We start from the raw sequence: 19934 nt of genomic DNA, 5'->3' as shown, positions 1-19934 counted from the left end.
CCCAGTATCTTCTGCAGCTCTGATGGTTGCATGGTCCCACTCATGGGAACAGGGAGAGAAAAGACCATCAGAGATGGGATGAAACCCATCCTCTACCCGCACCACCAGTTCTGGTACCAATCTCACTCAGAAGGTGAAGAGAATACCCTCTCCAAAATCCAGGGCACAGGCAGGGGTTGTAAGCCTCTAATACTGCCAGGCACTTCCAAACTGTGAAGCCCCAGCTTCACTGCCTGCTTTGCCTTCCAGAAGCAGATAGGAAAGAGGGAGCACAGCTTTTGGCTTGCCATCCCTCTGTGAGTCAGCTTGCAGAGTGTGCTGGGCAGGAAGCATAGAGAAATAAATTGCTTTCTTCAAGGCTGCAATAAATTATTGGTTTCCATTTGCTGGAAAGAGGATTTATACACACTCTCTGAACTGGTGTAGAGAGATTATAAAGTATTTGCCAACACCCTTCATGCTTCTTTGCTTTTGTTTCGTACAAATAACTGGAATTCAACTATAAATGCTTCAAAAGTATGACGGTTGCAAAGGTTTCTGTACATTCAGTCGTATCTGTGAGAGAAATGTCTTTCTCCCTTTTCAAGCTTCTTGACTGCTTAGCAGAGTAAAACAGGCAGAATTTATCCTTACAGAGCCTGATCAAGATCACTGTGTACAGAAAAATATCTCCAGGTCTAAACATCTGGGCAAAGGGCATGGCAGGCAGTAGGTGATCAAATCTCCATGTCTGCTGAGTCACTGCTGGCATCATCATTTACAGCTGAGCAAAAAAAAGCTGTATTTTCACCAACGTGGAAATCTGTTTCACTTGATTTCAGGAAGTTGGTTCATGTGTTTGTTTTAGTCTAATGAACCTAAGTTTGCCTCATTTCCAGCTGAGTTGTGTGAATATAAATAAAGGTAGAACTAGCCACAGTGTGGAGTCACAGATTTTTAAGCCGCTGAGTGTTGTAGCTGAGTCTGACTACTTAAACGCCACAAACCACTGGCCCTTCCCCAGTAATTTCTGCATGCAGTACATTCAGACCCATTGAAAACAATCTTCCACTCTCTATTATCTACCAAGGCTATTTTTAGGACCATAGTGAGATATGAACTGTTTTTTTCCACCGAGGGAGGTTGTGACTTTTAAGCTGGTTCCAGTACTTGTACATACCACCCATGCTTGAACAAATTCCAGTGGGCTCTTGCAATACTATTGTGGAGAGTCAAACGAGCATCAGGACAGAGAGTGAAGTTCCCTGAAAAAGGGAAAACAGCTTGATGCCACTGAGAAATATGTTAAAAAAGACGTTTAAAGAAAATTATTAAAAATTATTTTCTTTGGGTGAAGAGGGATGGGAAGGTTAAATACACACAAACCTCTCCCTTCTGAAAGCCGTGAACTGAATCCATTCCCACCCAGCAATGGGAAGTGGGTGAGCCCAGCCAGTTTCACAGCTCTGCTTCCTTTCTTTGAGACTTGAAGGTGGGAAGTGCAATGTGCCAAGTGCCAATGGGGTGTGGAGGTAAAGAATAGGTTGATCAGGCAGGGGAGGAAGAGAAAGGGAGAGCAGAGGATGTCTGGGGGTGGGGAGAGAAAAAGGTACATTGTTCTTTCTCCAGCTGCACAGAGCCAAGCAAGAAAGAATAAAGTCTGGCACCATATAATGTTTTTTCCAGGGGAGTCTCTGCCTATGGCTCTTGGCCCAGACATCACCAAGCCAAGAGTAAAAGAAACAAAGCTACAAAAGTATGTGGTCCCTGAGGTGGCTGCAATTAAATGATAAGGAGGGGGATGCTGATAATGCAGTTGTATTGAAATGCCACTTCCAGAGGTTGCACAAAGGAGAAAAGGAAAGGCAAGGGGTGGGTTGAATAACTGTCTAACTGGCCTCTGGACCTTCCAGGTAGGAAGAAGGAACAGATACTCCATGGAGAAATGAAGCATCCAAAGGGTTCTGAAAAGGTATTCTCATGAGGACTTCTTTTTGTAAGCTTCCTACCACATGATTAAACCTTTGCTGTGTCCACTTGCTGAAAAAAGTTATCCTGAGATTCCAGCCCTGAGCCAGATGCAGTACTAAAGAGCATCATACAGGACGTGTAATTCTAAGAACAAACTTCTGCATGGTCACAGAAAACATTTAATGCAGTCACTTGAAAGTTGACAAAAGGCCACTGTGAGTATAAGCAAAATTAGTGCCTGGTGTTGTGCAATCTCCTAATACATCTCTGAGAGCTCTCCCCTTCAGGGAAAGAGTAAGGTTGACACAATGCCATTGTTTCGGAGATTGTTAGTTTCCACATCCTAAAAGCCAGATCATCTCCATGGTGATACTGCCTGGGAGACAAGGATTCAACAAAATCCTTATTAATTATTTATCAGCAGCCCAACTCCATTGTTTGATTCATTGGCAAACTACGCAGCAATCGGGGGAGTTGCTCAAAGCAGTAACTGGTGCCATCTGCACCCAAGTGAGCCTTTGCTGATTTAAATCTCAGCTTCTGCTCCACTTTGTTCCATCACATTTGTTCATGCCATGGATGTTACCAAGGACAAAACACCATCATTGTTGTTGCAAGCCAGCAGCTGCACACATAAAGGGCAAGGATGCACATGTCTTAATGCACCTCTCAGGTCCATGTGCTTTTATGAGATAAAGGTATTTTTTACACTGCACAGTACCACTCTGCATAGTACCAGCATATAGCAAATATCAGCATCTCCCTGTTCCATTCCCCTCTTCACAATGTACCAGACAGATTATATTTCTAAAAACCAAAGCTGATGTCACTACTTGTAGAGAAACTCACTCCTGTGCCAAGGCACTAGAAGTCCTGAGTCAGTGTGATAAATGTTAAATCAAAATTCTGTTTCCATAAGCTGAGGCACAATGTGCCACTGTCTCTGGGAGAATGAAGGTATGATTACCTCAGGTTTAATTTTCCTTTTCTGGTTCTGCTGGACACAGTTGCTGCTATCATATCATAATCACCAAGTGGAGAAGGGGATTTAACTATTCACAAACACTCAGCAAGAGGATTATATATTCTCTCTGGTTCCCCATTTATTCATAGAGAAAGATGCTTGTGGAATCAAGTTTTTATGAGTAGTAGAAGGTACCAGATGAACACATTTATACTGTACATATATAAAGTGAGTGCCAGGAGGAACATACAACACCCTTCCTCCACTTCTTTCCTCGCCCCCGCATACAGTGCTTGTTATCAGGATTTGTGAGCACATTTCCTGAGTAACTGCTGTCTTACGGGGAAATTTGCATCCCTTCATTGTCTGGTACCCATTACCCTCCGCTATGTATAAAAAACCTGGCATATTTTCACCATGCATTCTCTGACAAATTTTCCTGGCATATGTTTCTTCATTTAATGATGAGAATCCTTGCCTCAAATCACCTATGTCAGAAATCCACTAAAAAACTTCTCCCTTCCCAAAAGATTTTTACACCACATTACTGAAGTCCTAAGTCATAGCACTGTTCAGTTCTAGAAGAAAGATCCTACAAATAACCACCATCCCTACCAATAATGATGTGTTTCCCATAGTGATGCCTCAAGTTGCCCCTTCTCATCCCTCCCCACTGTCCCAACAGTATGCTACCACAAATACGCAGCCACTTCAATCCTCTCTGATCCACACTAGAACAAATTTGCTGTGGTAGCAGCAGAGGTTGCAGAAGATTTGTTGAAAAGCAAAGATCTGATATGACCAGTTTATTAAAGATGTTTGCAGCTGTGTCCTGTCAACACTGGAGTCCAGGGCTGGTCTGGCATCCTTGGAGAGTCCTGATCCTGCAGACTTCACCTTCCTGGAGAAAAGACTGGGACTGTTTACATTTTCTCTAATACACTCCTAAATGTAACTCCATGGAAGACCATCTCCTTTCCAAAGTATAATAACTAGTCTTTGGAAACTCCCATCCAACTACCTTCAAATTTTCAAGAAAAGATCATGCTTTGGCACATAAGAAGTTAGATCTGGAAAGAAACTGGGGTAGGGGATTCCCCCAAGGCAATGGATGTTCATAACTTTAATTTAAAAGGAAAAAAAAATGCTTTACAGCTTCAACTATGGATCATTCTCCTTAATAGATGTTAACCAGTACTGAATGCCATATTCACTGAAAAGATGAAAACTGCATTTACAGTTAACTTCTGGTGAAGTTGCCAAGCAGATGTTTATTTTTGGCTTCCACATTTACCAAAGCCAAATGCTACACTGAGTTGGGATTTCACGAAGTCTAATTGCTTTTCTTCCAGGTTACAATTTTGTTGGAACCAAAAAGAAGAAGAAGAAAAAAAAAAAGAGGGGGTGGGGGGGGAAATCAGAAAAAAAAAAAGCTGGCTTCACTTTTAAGTAGGAAAGAAACTGGTAGCATCCGTTTCTATCATGTCTGTTTATATCATAGTTTAAATGAGGTTAGAATTGTGCGATCTTTATTGATCAACTTCCAAACACAGCATAGCTCCATCCAGCACATGTGCAAAAGAGGAAAAGTCACTGAACGCGAATCCTGTGTCAGTCAGTCTTTTAACTTCTGCACGTCAAACTGTTTAGCACTAATTAAATTACTGGCAAGTCAGGATAAAGAGGAGTGAAAAAATTCACAAACCCCAAGTTTACTGTTCCCATGTTACATGGATATTACAGATCCACTCTCCAAAAATTGGAAGATAGATTTCACAGTAATTTTGGGGCTTGATCTCACAGCTACCACAGCTGCTGATGTAATGCAAAATGCTAACCTGAGGCAGCAGAGAAGGACTTTAATTCAATGTTGTTTTTTCATTGTGAATAAGCAGTGAACTACGCTGAAGTAATCCTCCGAAGTAGGAGTGCGCACTGTTCAAGGCATCAATTTGGGGATGAAACACAAAACTAAAATCTCGGCTATGTCGTTATAAAAAACCCTTTATGACTTTCTTAAGAAGACAGGTATAAAGCCCTGGAGCCTGGATCTAGTTCCAGTTTGAAAATTACACAGTCTCCTGTAATTCCTCTAATAATTTAAATTGGAAAGGGGGTTATTCACACCCTCTAAGCAACTGCTGCAAACTGTTGCAATGTGCTGCTAAATAATGGTAACCTCAGCAGTTACCAGAGTCTCTAAAGTGATTTTACAGGTTTAGGTGAAAGGTACTACATCAGTGTAAGGCTGTAATTCGCATTCAACAAGGAAGAGGCTTAGACATTGTTTGAACTCTTAGAACCAGTTTTTTCCCAAGAAGCCACCTCACAGCAGATTTTCATTCACTGGTGCGTTCTGCTGGAGAAAGCTGTGGATAAATAAATGTAACTCTGCTTATTCTCTCTTTTTCACTGAAGTTTCTGTGAGTTCAGAGAAATCTCAGAACCTCTGAGAGCTTTGCACATCTTTACAATGCCTCTCCACCACAAATGTGAAGTCAGCTGGTATTGTGTGGATCTTTTGATTTTACTCTCTGGTTCTGCAGTCCTTCAGAGGAAAAAAAAAGAAGTGCTGTTTCACCGTGAGAATTACAATAGCACAAGTAAAAAGCTTGAGAAGAGTCTTTTTAAAAGAAACGTCTATACTTTCATGCATCATAACACTCATTAAAACCCAACACCATACTGTTCAATCACCTCAAATTCCTAATTAACAGAACGGAATTTTTAAGTGTGGAGAGATTTTTAAAGCTGAATTTACACACTTCAGTCTTTGCGATTAACATTGATGAGCAAAGATTCGTTGTGCAACAATGGTGGGCCACAGACGTTATATGATAGGGAGTCATAGTTTATGTGTAAACAGCAAAGTAGGAAGGGTTGATGATGCAGAACTATCAGAAGCACCTGTATCTAGTACACTTTTCTAAACTGATCTAAGGTGGATCAAAATATGAACACCACTTCCTGGTGGGAATCTAGCAGACCATAAACCCACATCCTACCTGGAAAAATACTCTTGGAAAACAAAAAAGATTTGCAATCATGTATCAAAGCCTCACCCAGATTATTTTGCTCCAGGGCTTACAGATCACTTTTCAATATTAAATTTGTTTTTGTTAACACACTGCTTCAGTATTACATTGTTCTGCCTGGACATTACCTATTTAATGGTCCCTCCTGGGAAAGGACCATCTTAGAATTTATGACAGAATGTGGTGGAATTACTACAGTGGGAGGAAAGGAGTTTGCTAAGATTTCTTCCCCATCCATCTCTGATTTCTGAGAAATATTTACACCCCTGAAGGCAGAGGAACCTCCTGTTGTTCCCCTCTGTTTATTGAAAGTAAATCACCAGGGCCACCCTAATGCCTCGGTGGAGAGAGTAACACAAGAATAGCAACACTCTCACTCCCTGCAGCCAGTTGGGTTCGGAATGGAAGTGAGAGGGTGAAGAATGAATTACACTTTCCTACAATTAAGTGGTTGGTGATCCAGCAATTCTGCAGTCTTAAATGCATAATTCCAGCTTTCCCTGCTAGAAGAGGAGTTCACAACTGCAGGCAGTTGTTCTAAGTAGTTATGAGGAGACAACTTTGGAGAGGAAAAAAGCACAGAGCAATTATTTTTCAGGATGGAAAGCTTTTGCCTAAGAACTCCCGCAGACCCTTCAAGCTCCAGGACTGCTGTCCCCTTCTTCAACATCCACAAACACCTTTTTTGGCACGTGTTTTGGCTGGAGCCCGTTGAACAAGCGAGAGTTAGAACTCAAGTTTGTGGGATCCCCTTGCCAGAAGCTAAGCTGTTAGGTAGTGTAACAACAGCAGCCCAGGCTTCCCACTTTACCCTGCCAGTGACCTTCGCACAGACTTGGACATTCCCCCTTCCTCAGAGTGAGGAGCAATTCCCTTTCATGCTGCTGGGTCCAGAAACTCATCTCAGCAAGTACTACAAATCATGTCAGAGTGAGCAGGACTATTAAAGCAGTGCTGCATAATGTGAATTGCTGTCCACAAGGGACCGGACCAAGAGACTGCCTAACCCATTTTGTTTAACTTTTTAGTTAAACAATCCTGAAAGGGGAAGCTGCATTGCTACTCTGGAAATTACAACTTTAATCTCATTTGAACCACACATTCCTCAGTTAAACAGCAGAAATAATTTAAGAATCAACTCCCAAATAAGACATTTTCCTACATTTCCTACACTTCCTTGAAATATATTATTTCCAATGCTGTGAAGTAAAAGCAGACTTATTAATTTACCTAGGTTAAAGTTCTTCCAGTAGCACCAATAAACTATAATGTCAGGCTAATTATATGCATTTCACCAGTTTTGCACATTCACATTGCTCAAAGCAACACCACACAACTCCAGTGGAACACCAATCACTTCCGACTCAACCCCACAAACCATTCACGCATATTGCATTCATCCTCACCCCCACTGCACTGGCAGGAATCCATAGTGCTTCCCTGAAAACAGAGCAAGCTTCATTTCCCTTCCTCAGGCATGCTTTAATACAGCTCTGAGGTGCCAGTTTTACTGGGTTATTTAAACTGCGTCTAGAGTTTTGCTGGGCAGGTAAGAAGAATAACTTGGGTGTGCAGTAAAACAAAGATATAGCTGTTTGTGCCAAACATGCAGTTTATGGCAATACTTCATAGGAATTATTCCCCATAACAACTGAACTGTCATATCCTACAACAACATCCCAGGCAACCTCCCAGCTGAACTCACTACGGCTGCTGTCTGATGTGCTCTACATACAAACACCCAGAACTAACCAGATGTTCTCTATGTAAAACATTTGGTTTGAAACACGCAGTGCTTCTTTCCAAAAATCCATTACATTTGTTTAATGGACTTGCACAGTTCAACTAAAATATCCTGGAGCAGACATTTGACTGTAACTCTACTCTACAAGCCCCATCTGCAAAAAGAAAAAAGAGAGAGAGAAAGAGAGAGAGAAAGAGAGAGAGAAAGAGAGAGAGAAAGAGAGAGAGAAAGAGAGAGAGAAAGAGAGAGAGAAAGAGAGAGAGAAAGAGAGAGAGAGAAAGAGAGAGAGAGAAAGAGAGAGAGAGAAAGAGAGAGAGAGAAAGAGAGAGAGAAAGAGAGAGAGAAAGAGAGAGAGAAAGAGAGTAAATGAGAATGCTTTACATGATTTATGCTGTCTTTACGATCAGCCAGTTCATAAAATACAAGCTCTGCTCTATAGACAGTAACACAAATCACTTTCAAGTGTATTGTTTAGTCCATGCCTGTGTAAAGCAAATATTTTAAATGAAACAAAGGGCCGAACTCTACTCTTCAGCTTAGAAGTGTAAATGCAACTGAGAGCAGCATTTTACCCACGTACATCACAAGGGATGAATTTTTTTTTGTTTTATGCTCAGATTGAGTGAGTAATGACATCCGATAATGATAACCAGTTACGTTCACAGTTGCAGAGTTTTCCTTTCATCCAAGAAAGGCTTGAAGGAGGTTGAAGTACAGCATGAAATCTTTCTCCCTGATAAATTCCTTGTGAGCAATGCATAACCCAAAATGAGGCCTATCATAGGTTCCCTTAGATCACATTTGCATAATAAAATGACAGACAGAATGGGAAAACGCTTTGTTTTACTGAAACACCAGTAGAAAACTCTCAAACTGTACACAGAAAAAAACCCTGTAGTTGAAAAGGATGGCTAGTCTCTGGGCTGGATGCAAATGCACTAGTCTAGTTAAAGGCCCGTACTCCTGCCAGGTTGTCCTGACACAATGACAACTGAGTTGCATCAAGTGGTGCTCAACAGTGATGAGATGTCTCCAAGGCACAAGAGATGGTGGCTTTTGAAAAACTGGCACCATCCCTTCAAAGTGTGACTAAAGCCATGGAAGAGGACTTTCATTTTAAGAGCAATTTTCCTGAGATGGTTATAAGCACACAAGGAATGGCTCAGCACAATGCTGGAGCTGTGGTTGACCTTGGCTCTCCCTGTTGCTCCACCACAGACTTTCTAGATGAATCTCAGGGAAACCACTCACCTCCTGAATGCCCAAAGCATGGCTGTAACAACTGGCTCCTACAGGAGTTGAAGCTTCAACCCACAGATCTCCATTTAATTATTTTACCTCACTTTAGTACCCTGAAGAGAATAAAAAACATGACAAAGGAAGTAGCATGAAGGATGTTGTTCCTCATGTATAGTCCTGATTAAAATGGTATCTTCCCAAGAGGGCAATGTGAGCATCTCTCAGTTACATCCCTACACAAGTCAGCTAAGTCTGCATTGCCTCCAGCAGGTATTTACAGGAATTTTCCAGGTTCCAGGCCACATGGCATTACAGCACACACCAGACAGGAAGGTTGAGCTCTCCCCTCTTCTCCTCCCAAAGGCTATTTTATTTCCTCACCCCAAAACAACAGCCTGCAGCTCTGCCCTGCTGGATCCGCTGCACCAGGTGTCCTCAGGCATCTCCAGGCTCCTTCACACCTCCTTCCTGAGCTGCACTCTGCTGGGGAAGCCATAAAGTGAGATTTGTGCAGAGTGGCAGATATATGCAAATAAGTGACAGCTCTGAACACGTGCCTTGGAAGTGGTTTCCTTAAAAAATGCTTTGCTGTCTTCCCCTGCCAGACTTGTGTGCAAAGGACTTAACCTTTTTGTGTCAACAACAAAGCACCATTTAACAAAGAGGAGCGTTTGTTTAGTTACCACACAGCTCAAAAAGGTATTTCTATCCAACCCTCACTGCTATATCTTCTGTGATTAAAAAAATATTCACACTCATTTTTAAAGTAACAATTGTACCTCAAATAAAGGGAGATATCTTTCATCATCAGGCATTTAATAGAGATTAGAAATATCAGCAGAGATCAAATGCCTTATTGTGTACAGGAAACATGAAGGCTTTGAGATCTCCATCAACAGCAGGACCCCAATTTTTCTGATCTACCAAGGAACAACTAAATTTAGTCTCTGAACTTGGTATCTTTTTGCAAGAACAATAAATCATAGTAATTTCACGATTATAAACCGCACCTGACTATAAGCCGCACGTCCAGGTTTCGGCAACTGTCTTGGGTTACAATACAGAGTGTGATAAAAGGTATCTATTCTATCATCATCTGTTGAAGGTGGGGGCAGTGATCCTTATCTCAATGACAGATATTCTGCTAATGGGCCATCCATTGAAACCAGGCGGGGCACTGTTCTTTATCTTTTCACAACCCATCCTTCCTCCAACCAGTCATTTTCTGCTAATGGCCCATTGAGTCCCACTGTGTGACTGATAAAATTACTTCATCCCATTGGAAGTTGCTCCAGCCAGGGGGAAGAGCCCAACATTTCTTACCAAAATAAAAACAGAGGTTTTGGGACACTAAGGGAGCCCCTTTCTCCACTGGACTCCAGAGGAAAACCGGATTTCTGCACATCGCACATCACCACTGAACCTCTGGAGGGAAACTGCACCTTCTGCAGGAGCACTGCTTCAACTGAACCACATCTGTCACTGCAGGAGGACTGCAGTCACCATTTAATTGAACTGCTACCAACACCCTGCCTGACAGGGTGTCAGGTTGTACTCTGACTTTGTCAGGGTTTGGAGTTTGTTTCTTTGTAGTACTGTATTTCTATTTTGATTTCCCCAGAAAAGAACTGTTATTCCTAATTCCCATATCTTTGCCTGAAAGCACCTTGATTTCAAAGTTATAATAATTTGGAGGGAGGAGGTTTACATTCTCCATTTCAAAGAGAAGTTCCTGCCTTTCTCAGCAGACACCTGTCCTCCAAATTAAAACAGCAACTTTTTGTTCTTTGCCCGTATATAAGCTGCACCTGATTATAAGCCGCACTTTGGGTTTGGACCAAAATTTTAGTCAAAATGGCGCAGCTTATAATCGTGAAATTACTGTACTATTTTTTTAAGCCTAATGTCCCTAACTAGTGTCTTTATTCTGAGGCAGTGCTGCTCAGGGCCAAACATGCTGACTCAGCTCCACGGCCCAACCAGACATTAGGATAATTGCAAGTCCCTCAAGCTGCCAGACCTCAGAACAAAGACACTGCCCCAGCCTTAAGTTGTCCCACATGCAGCTGCTGTGCCAGAGTAGCCGAGGGGCTCTGAGATCACCACAGGCCAAGGTTCCCCAGAAAGGCGAGGCAACAGGGGAAGCACGGCCAGCCAAGCACCAGTGCTTTGGCACAGAGGCAGCCAGCCCCACACAAGGTGCAGCAGACCCTCCCATTCACCAGGCTGGCATCCCAGGCACCCAGCAGCAAGGGCTCCCAAGCACCACGCTGAGGTGAAGTGGCAAATGCTGAGAATGAGAAGGGAAGGTTGAGGAACAATCTAGAAATTAACAGTTACATTAGGAGCATGTTAAACTCAGCAACCCCAGCTGCTGTCTTCTTAATACTTACAAAAACAAGACCTGCATTTATTTTGTGATTTTCGCATTCACCTACAACTGGCTGGGATGGTGTCACACATACCAGCCATGCCAATCTCTTGTCCCACAGCTGCTCTGTAACTCGTTTTTTTTTCAAGTGAAAGGAACCACCCATTAAGTATTTTATTATTGCCTACATTGGTAAGGATAGAGGCTGGAAAATCCATATTTGAGCAAGACCCAGGACTTCCATCCATCACATCATGGACCAGTGGCAGCTTTAAGGACTGATGGCTCATAATCCAACAGAGCTAAGCAAGTCCCATCTGCCTTTGGAGAGCTGAGGGACACAATGAGCTTGTACCATGCAATAGTTTAACAGACGAGTTGAGGATTGCCCCATAGTCTGTAGTTCAAAACACAGAAGTTACAGAGTTCAAACAAGAGTACAAGAACCATGGGAGATCAAGGGATGGCTACAACCTTGCCCCCTCCACACACTCTGCAGCATACAGCAAAGGTTACAGGAGGGCCTCCATGTCTACTGAACATCTGGCATTTTTGGTGTGGGTCCAGGATGTTTGATGGGTATGGCCAGACACAGTACACACACAGAGTACCTCACCCAGCCTCCAAGTGTTCAAAGGTCTAGGATCCCCTAATTTATACAACGTACTATGCTGCCTGTGAAGACACGGTGATAAATATATTCTCTTTAAAAGCAGATACTTCTCAAATCATAACTTGCAGATGCTCAAAGTCTTTCATGTGGGTAAGACAAATGAGAGCCATAGAGACTGATTTTGTAGCCAGGGAGTACAGGAAGCAACAGCAGGAGAACACTATTGAAAGCCTGGATACACTTATGGCTTTAATGAATTGGTCATCAAATATAACAACACACATATGCAGTTTTTACCTTGCTTTGTAGTTTGCTCCCTGCCCTCCCCAGCTATTCCTCATATAACTAGCAAAATGGAAATTATTTTGAGTTTGGTTTATTAAATGGACACACATGGTACTCACATCTGCTGGAAGACATTTGAGGGAAATGCTGACAAATATCATTTACATATTTAGTTGGAGACCTTTTCATCTGAGACATTTCCTCTGACATTTGAACTATCCTAAGTACATCGACCCATCGGTGCTAATGACAATAGGTTTTCCTATGTGTCTGGAGCACACCTGGACAATTTAGGGACAAATCCTGACTTATGGAGGAGGCAGGAAGGAGATTCTCTCGGAGGTCAGAGAACCCCATGCCAATGTGCCCATCACTGGTAGTGTGCAAACCATCAACACAGAACACCCAAGCTGGGCACTGGCTGCAGCCTCCAGCCTTACCCAGGTCAGGAGCTGCTGAGGCTCTGGCCAGCACACTGAGGAGCCACCACTGCCTTTTTCTATCCATGCTGTGAGCTCCTATCCCACCCCAAACCTGGAGGCAAACCTGCAACTCTGGCTTCAGAGAATCATTCAGAGCTGAATGCAGAAAACATTGTTTGGTCCCACTTTTTACAGGAAAATATGCATGGTTGCACAGCAAGAGGAGGTGCTTTGACATCAGCATCCCAGTTCATGTAGATACAGGGTACATTAGCTTGGTACAAGAGGGAGAGACTAGAACCAGGCAGATGCCCATGCCAAACCAAAGGTCATAAATCAATTTCCAAATGCCAGGTATGCAGGTTTTGGGAAGGTGTCCCATAAGCTCTACATTTGGATAACCATGGCTGTACAGTCATTTACCTGCCAGTGTTCAAGGCTGATATACCCAGAGCTGGTTTTCAACCCACACATTTGTCATTCTTCCTTGGCACTGGTGTGGCCACCGTGTGCCTCCTCCCAATTCCTCACTCCAGCAGAGACTCTCTAGTTACTTATTTACCAGACAAAACACAGACTAACTACAATTAGAGTTCTGTAAAGAATAAACAATTGTTCACAAGAACTGCACATTCCACACGGTTTTATTCAACATGTATGACCCCGAACTACAATATATACAATAACTGTCTCCACATGGCAAATCCACATTGCGGTTCCTAAAAAAATAATAATGATTTTTAGAACACATGCCACTAAAAAATGCAGTACATTTTAGCAATATCGAATTAAAGACTTTGTACCAGCAATTTCCATTCTCTTGTGTTCTCTAGCACATGGTGCTGGGAAACCATTTGTAAAAACACTTAGGCATTTTATAGTGTTTTTAGCTGAAAGCTGCATTAAAAACATTGGCTCAGATTCTGTTGTGAAATTTCATATGTAGAGGGAATCACACTAGGTATGCACCAAGCCAAAATGTGCCCTGATCATTAGTTTAACTTTCCCATATTAACCCTTCCAGAAAGGAATACACTGAGACACAGGGAAGTTAATTATTTGCCCAAAATTGTTCAATCTAATGCAGGAGGGAAAAAAATAAGGAAACAGTCTCTTGGAAACTTTTAATTTCTTCACCTGTAAGGAAGTGCAACATCATTGAAAGATCACTTGATCTTCACTCAAAGCTCAAAGAACATGATGTTCTTTAACTTGGTAAAAGATTTGACAAACTAACATATTCAGATGACCCCTTACTGGCTAGTCATTAATTCAGACTTTCATTCTACTGACTCATACTCCCCTGAACAAATCTGCTTCTCCAACAGAAATTCTCAGTGCAGAAAACTAGTATTCTGTTCTAGTGCCTTTTTCCTGATGACCTTCATGTTGTAATCAGTTATTTCTGTCTGCACCTCTCAATGTTAAGGTCTTTGGCATTTCAATTATCCGAGTGTTTATATGAAAACTGCAGCAATTTGATACAACCAGGTAGTAACTCCTATGGTGATAAGTCCACAATATTCACTGTGAACTACATTAGAATAATTCCAGTGGGGTTTTTTTCCATTTGCTGCTTTTTTTTTCCTCTTTTTTTTTTTTTAAACCACAATCTCGAAACACATCTAATAGTTAAGGGTGGAACAAATAACAAATTAACAGCAAAACTATTTTTAAGCCCATATACTCTTTCCAACTTCTATTCATTCCAGATCTAGAATTTCCATCCATGCAGAAGATGACCTGAGTTTCACTAACATGCCTTCAGCACCATGAAAACACTGTCCAGATTTAGTCACATTACAGCTCCCTAAAGGAACTCAGTTTGAGCACCTTAAATAAATAAATAAATTCATACATACACACACACACATATATACATGCATTAAGACCTAGGCGATGTGTTTTGCAGGAATCCCTTTTGCCCTGAGGAGCCTCTGGCCCCATGTGAGTGCAGCGTGGCAGGAGAGGCGCCCGCAGCAGCCACCGCAGGCTGTGCAGATCCTGCTGGCAGCTGCCAGCTTGGAAGCAGGGAGCAAAGCCGCACACCCTGCGCGGGTCAGCGCGCTGGCACGCACAACAAAGCGGGAGGCAGTCGAGTACAAAAGGGCCAGCAATGGAGACCGAAGCTGGATGTCACACAGGGACAAAAGCCCCGGGTAAAGAGAGGCCAGGAGGCAGCACAGCCCGAGCTCTGTAGGAGGAGGGTGTCGTCCACAGGACCCTGATGTTACATACTCTACCTGTATGGACGAGCCAGGTATAAGGTTGTGCACTCAAAGCCAGCTCAAAATTCTGCTGATTTTGGCTTTAATTGGCAAGTTTTTCATTTCTCATGTATAAAATGTGGTAGCAACACAAGCTACTACTATACTAGAAGTGTATTATCAGAGCTGTGGAAGACACATTCATGAATCAGGAATCTGTTGAGCAAAGTACCGTACAGACACTTCGTATCACAGCAGCATTGTGTAGATGCTTACACCTGTGTCTGCCACAAAGGAAGATGTCTTAGTAAAAGCAACAAAAAACCTCAAAAGAAATAAACAAATTCTGTGTCAGATTTGGACATTATCCTGCAGAAGATACACACCAAGCAATCAAGATAAATATCAGCATAAAGCAGTGACCCAAGTGATAACTGAAGAAATTCTCAGGGGAGAAAATGGAAATATATAATTAAAGATAAAAAAAATTCCCATGCATCAGAGGGATATTGACATTTTCTGTGATATCAGCAGCACAGGTGAGAGAACTGGGACAAACATTCCACCTGGCTTTCACTGCCCTCAGTGACCCACGAGCACACTTTTATCCTGTTACAAGGGACCCTCAAAAACCACACTCCAAACAGACAAATGGTTGTGTGGCCAACAAGCCTTAATTACTGATGTGACAGAATTGTCATTGTTGGCATTCATGTTTTGGTTTTGTCATGATATGGAGAAATACCATCAGCAAAGCAAAAGTCCTCCTTTGATGTAATCTGTTGCTGTTCCAGGTTTCAAAGACCCTGTGCCACTCTTCAAACTCATCAAGAAGCAGACCTGATTCAAAGCAAAGATTTACACTGCAGCTGTAAATAAAATGATTGGTTGCTTTAAAGTTTGAGGTTTTTCAACAAGATTTTGATCCAGAAACTAATCTCATTTGGCAACATCCTTCTACCTGCACTTACTATGCGAAAGAGATAAATAACACATGGCAGCCCACCACACATAATGTGCCAGTCCAAATACGCACCACGTGCCTGTTCTTCATGTTGGGCTGCTGCTTGTCATCAATTCCCAAAATAATTAACTTTCTGGAGGAACGGCTGGAGGAGAATAGTGCTTCCTCCACCTGCTGGTGAGGAGGAAGAAAAGATGTCGTGGCTCAGGCAGAAAGAGGGAGATGAAGGTGAAGGGGAGGCAGGCTCCTGCAACTACTCCCCATCGCCTCCCAAGGGAGAGAAAGGGAGACAAACTTCCTGGCTTTTGCGAATGGCAAACAGAAAACGCCAGTCTGTAATCTAAATTTGCATTCTAAGGAGTATTTACTCCAGTGGAATAACTTACTCAAAGAAGAATCCAGCAGCATTTACCATCTTCATACACCATGCACAGAATCAGCCAGAGGTGGTCAATGCACACCTTAAGTAAGCTGAAATAAGTGTAACTGTGGATTTCTTGGCTAACAAACATTGAATACATAACATGAACAAAAGTTCTGTTCTTTGGTTTAACATGTGCAAGATGACAAGTGGAAAAAACACCCACAGAAACATCAGCGTGAGTGTTAGTTCACAGGCTTGAGATATCATCTCTTCATCCTTACACTTGCTAACAGGTGCCCTAATTTAAAATGTTGTATGTTACAAATGTGTACACTGAGACAGCACTAATTAAGAAACCTTGCTAGCAAAATTAGGCGCCTCATACGTCATATACTCCGTGCAGTATGCAATACTGTCTGTAGTCACTGTGGTAACTAATGCACAAATTCACCTAAGTTGTTTCCAATAACAAACCAAATGTATCATACAATCTACCCCGGAGCTTTATGGCAGGAAAGTTTATGATCATGTTCCACTGCATTATAAGGAAAGACAATAAAGTTAAAGTTAAGAGGAATAACAATTTGAATAAACCTGTAACCTGCTAACACGTGCCAAACACTACTGTCATTCAAGTCAACAGAAATCCTGCTATTGATTTCCAAAGGCACATCTGTACTTAGCATTGAACTGTCTTCTCACCTTGGTTTTACTTTATTTACTCAAACCTGCCAGTTTATTTCATTTCTGAGCTCTGTTTATACAGACAACGACAAATCCAAAGTTTGCGCTTCACATTAAAAGCCTGGCTAATCACACAAACCTCTTTATTAAATGCCATAAAGTTAAATAAATTCTTGACAGACAAGAGAAATGTAAAGGCCAAGCAGGAGAATTACTTGAACAAGACTGATGAATGGGAACACAAGGTTTAACTTTGCGATCCGTTATCATACAGCCTCAAATACCTGCTTACCACTGAGAAAAGAAAGAGAGGATCAGCTAAACCAGCAGCAGAATAGGAAGCAACCAGCCTGGACAAGAGCACAGAATTGGCATTGGACATGGTGCAACAGACAGTGCCGGCCACATCCCCTGCTCTGTGCATCCCCTGCTGGACACAGCAGCATCTGGTCCAACCTGCTCATGGATGATGCAAACACTGCCCACTAATAAGAACCGAGAAGAGGAAAGAGAGGTGGAAAAAACAAAGTAAAACTGCTCCTCTGATCAGTCATCCTGCTGGTTCTCTTATCTCACTCACGGGAAGGAATCAGTGTTCACTGTAACAGCCAGACAAGGGAACTATCAGAAGACAAGAAGCGGTTTCCATTCACTGAGATCTGGCTGGATTCCTGACAACTAGCTTTTATTCTGCAAGCAGACAAACTGTGGATATTTTACACACACTCACAGATGTTACAGTTCAAATAGACACGTTACACATTACAAATAGAACTCACCTGCAGACTAGTTAATAATTACAAAGTGCCACACGCCAAGGCTTGCATTACTCCAGTAAAAAACTCACACCTGGTAAGGACTTGTTCAGCTTCTACATAGCAGCTGATACAGCGAATGTTACATTTTTATTGCATTTAAGATTGCATAGGTATTCTGATTTTCACTCTCTCCATTTCAAGATGGCATTAACCATATAAATCCAGTTCAGACCATAACATCAAAGCATTCTTTAGCTGGGCAGCTGAAGAGCTTGACATTTAGCAAAATATATAAAAACCCAGTGTGTTAAGTTAGATGAGACACACATCTACTCTACATCCTTTCCTCTGTAAGGGCTCTTTCCAAAGCCAAATCTCATTGTACATTACTGTCACCCTTTTTTTTGGTAATTTCTCAGCTCCTTGAAAAGAGATGTTTTCAACTTATTTGCTTATTTACTACATTTTATAATGCAACTCAAAACTAATCCACTTTAAAAATAATAGTTAACATATAATATAACCCTGAAGCTTTTGTTAGCCTGAAGCGGTAAACCAGCCAAGACAGCAAACTTTAAAAATCATGGACTTAGAGTGAGCATGTGCAGAGATGTCCATCTCTGGTTTCTCTTTAGCCAGCCTCCAAATGAGCTAATAAACTGAAAGCATATATGATATGACTCTACAACTTGGCTGAAACTCTCATTTTCACTGTCGACACAAAGATATTCACTTGCAAAGTAAGTGTTCCTTATTAAAGTCACAGCATCTGAAATTTCATTTTCTGTTTTACAGATCCTTCTGCCTCTGGGTGTGTGTTGAGCTCCCCAGCAACCAAAAGGGAAAGACAAATGTAACGTCACCAGGGAAATGCCTTGATTTTAGATGAAGTCTATTGAAAACTCAATTAGTGCACTTCAGGACGAAGACCTCTGTAGAAACCCACCTATTTCTCTAACACAAAAACGACTGCCTCGCATTTGCCTGCCCTCTGTGGATAGTTACGTATTTCTGGGAAGGAAAAATGACAGTAATTCTGAATAACGTGTACATTGCTCAGTTGCATTTCTGCGCCCGGCTGGAGCGCTGCATCAGTGAGGAAATGCTGAAGCTGAGTTATTGCTGGACAATCCCCGGGCTGCTTCAAGTCTCGAGCCAGCCGGCACCGCTGAGCAGTGAAACGGATCGTAAAAACCAATGGGGTGGGCTGCAGTCCCTGCAATTTTTTTAGGTGTCAGCAAAGTTCAGGTCACAAAAGTATGACCGAATCATGGCATTTTTAACCAGAGAGGCAAACGTTTTCCCTCCTGACAGTACTTTGTGAGCGGTGTTGGTTAGCCAGGGGATGTGACAGGTTTCTCCAAAACGTGAATTTCCACTAGGGAAAAAACTATTCGCAGGGGACTCGCATGTAAAAAAACAGAACAAAAACAATAAGCCACCCTATTTTTCCAATAATCTCGCATCCCTTCAAAAGATACCAACGTGCTACAACAGTTACCTCCACCCGAGATGAAGGTCGCTGCAGGGCTGGCACTCCGAACAAAGCCCCGGACCGCAGGCACGGGTGGGATGCTGAGCGGGTCCCCGCCTCGCCAGCCCCGCACACAGGACGGGGCTCCTAAGGGGATGCACCCGGCCGGCTCTGTTCGAAAGCCACGTTGGAATCTGATCTCATATATACCTGTATATATAAAATAAAAAGGCAGAGAGAAGCCGCTGTTGTTGCCTTACCACTCTGCCAGAGAACCTCTCGATGGCCCGCTTGACTTTGCCATAGGTGCCTTTGCCCAAGGTCTCCTGCAGCTCGTAGCGATGCTTCAGGTTGTGCTTGTGATGATGCCGTTTCACCCCCTGCTGCTTCCTCGCCGCCGTTACCTCCGGGGACGGAGCCGCCCCGACTGGCTCCTCCATGGCCGCCGCTGCCGCTGCCGCCTCGCCGCCGCCGCCGGGCGGGCCGGGGCCGCAGGAGGAGCAGCGGGGCTGCGCGGGGCTGGGGCTGCTGCTGCCGCGGGCGGCCGCTTCGGCGCCCTCCATGCCCGGCGGCGGCGGCCACGGTGCGAGCGCCCCGCCGGCCTCGCCGCCTCTGCCTCGGCCCCGCGCCCGCGCCGGCACCACGGGGCGCGGCGGGCGGGGCGGGCCGGGGGGCGGTGGCGGCGCCCCCGCTCTCCGCCCCTTCCCCGCCGCCCGCCCCGGCGGCGGCACCGGCGTGGGGCGGCCCCTCCGCCCGGGCCGCCCCGCCCCGAGAGCTGCGGGTCTGGCGGGAGTGGTGGCTACGGCGATGTTTGCTGCGGGCACTCCTTTGTGCGCTGGGGGGACCGGCGTTCCGCGGCG

The 19934-nt window shown here is 43.4% G+C and overlaps 1 protein-coding gene across 1 annotated transcript in view; it reads right to left on the bottom strand.

Moving 5' to 3' along the window:
• NUAK1 (NUAK family kinase 1) overlaps positions 1–19637 on the bottom strand; it is a 47414-nt gene extending 27777 nt beyond the window's left edge. The window contains exon 1 of the mRNA XM_033058442.1: positions 19335–19637. Within this exon, the coding sequence (XP_032914333.1) occupies positions 19335–19637 (303 nt within the window). The remainder of the gene's footprint in view (positions 1–19334) is intronic.
• Between the last annotated feature and the right edge of the window lie 297 nt (positions 19638–19934).

The sequence above is a fragment of the Catharus ustulatus genome, chromosome 4, assembly GCF_009819885.2.
Source record: "Catharus ustulatus isolate bCatUst1 chromosome 4, bCatUst1.pri.v2, whole genome shotgun sequence".
In the NCBI taxonomy this organism is placed as follows: domain Eukaryota; kingdom Metazoa; phylum Chordata; class Aves; order Passeriformes; family Turdidae; genus Catharus; species Catharus ustulatus.
This window is presented reverse-complemented; position numbering and strand designations above follow the sequence as displayed.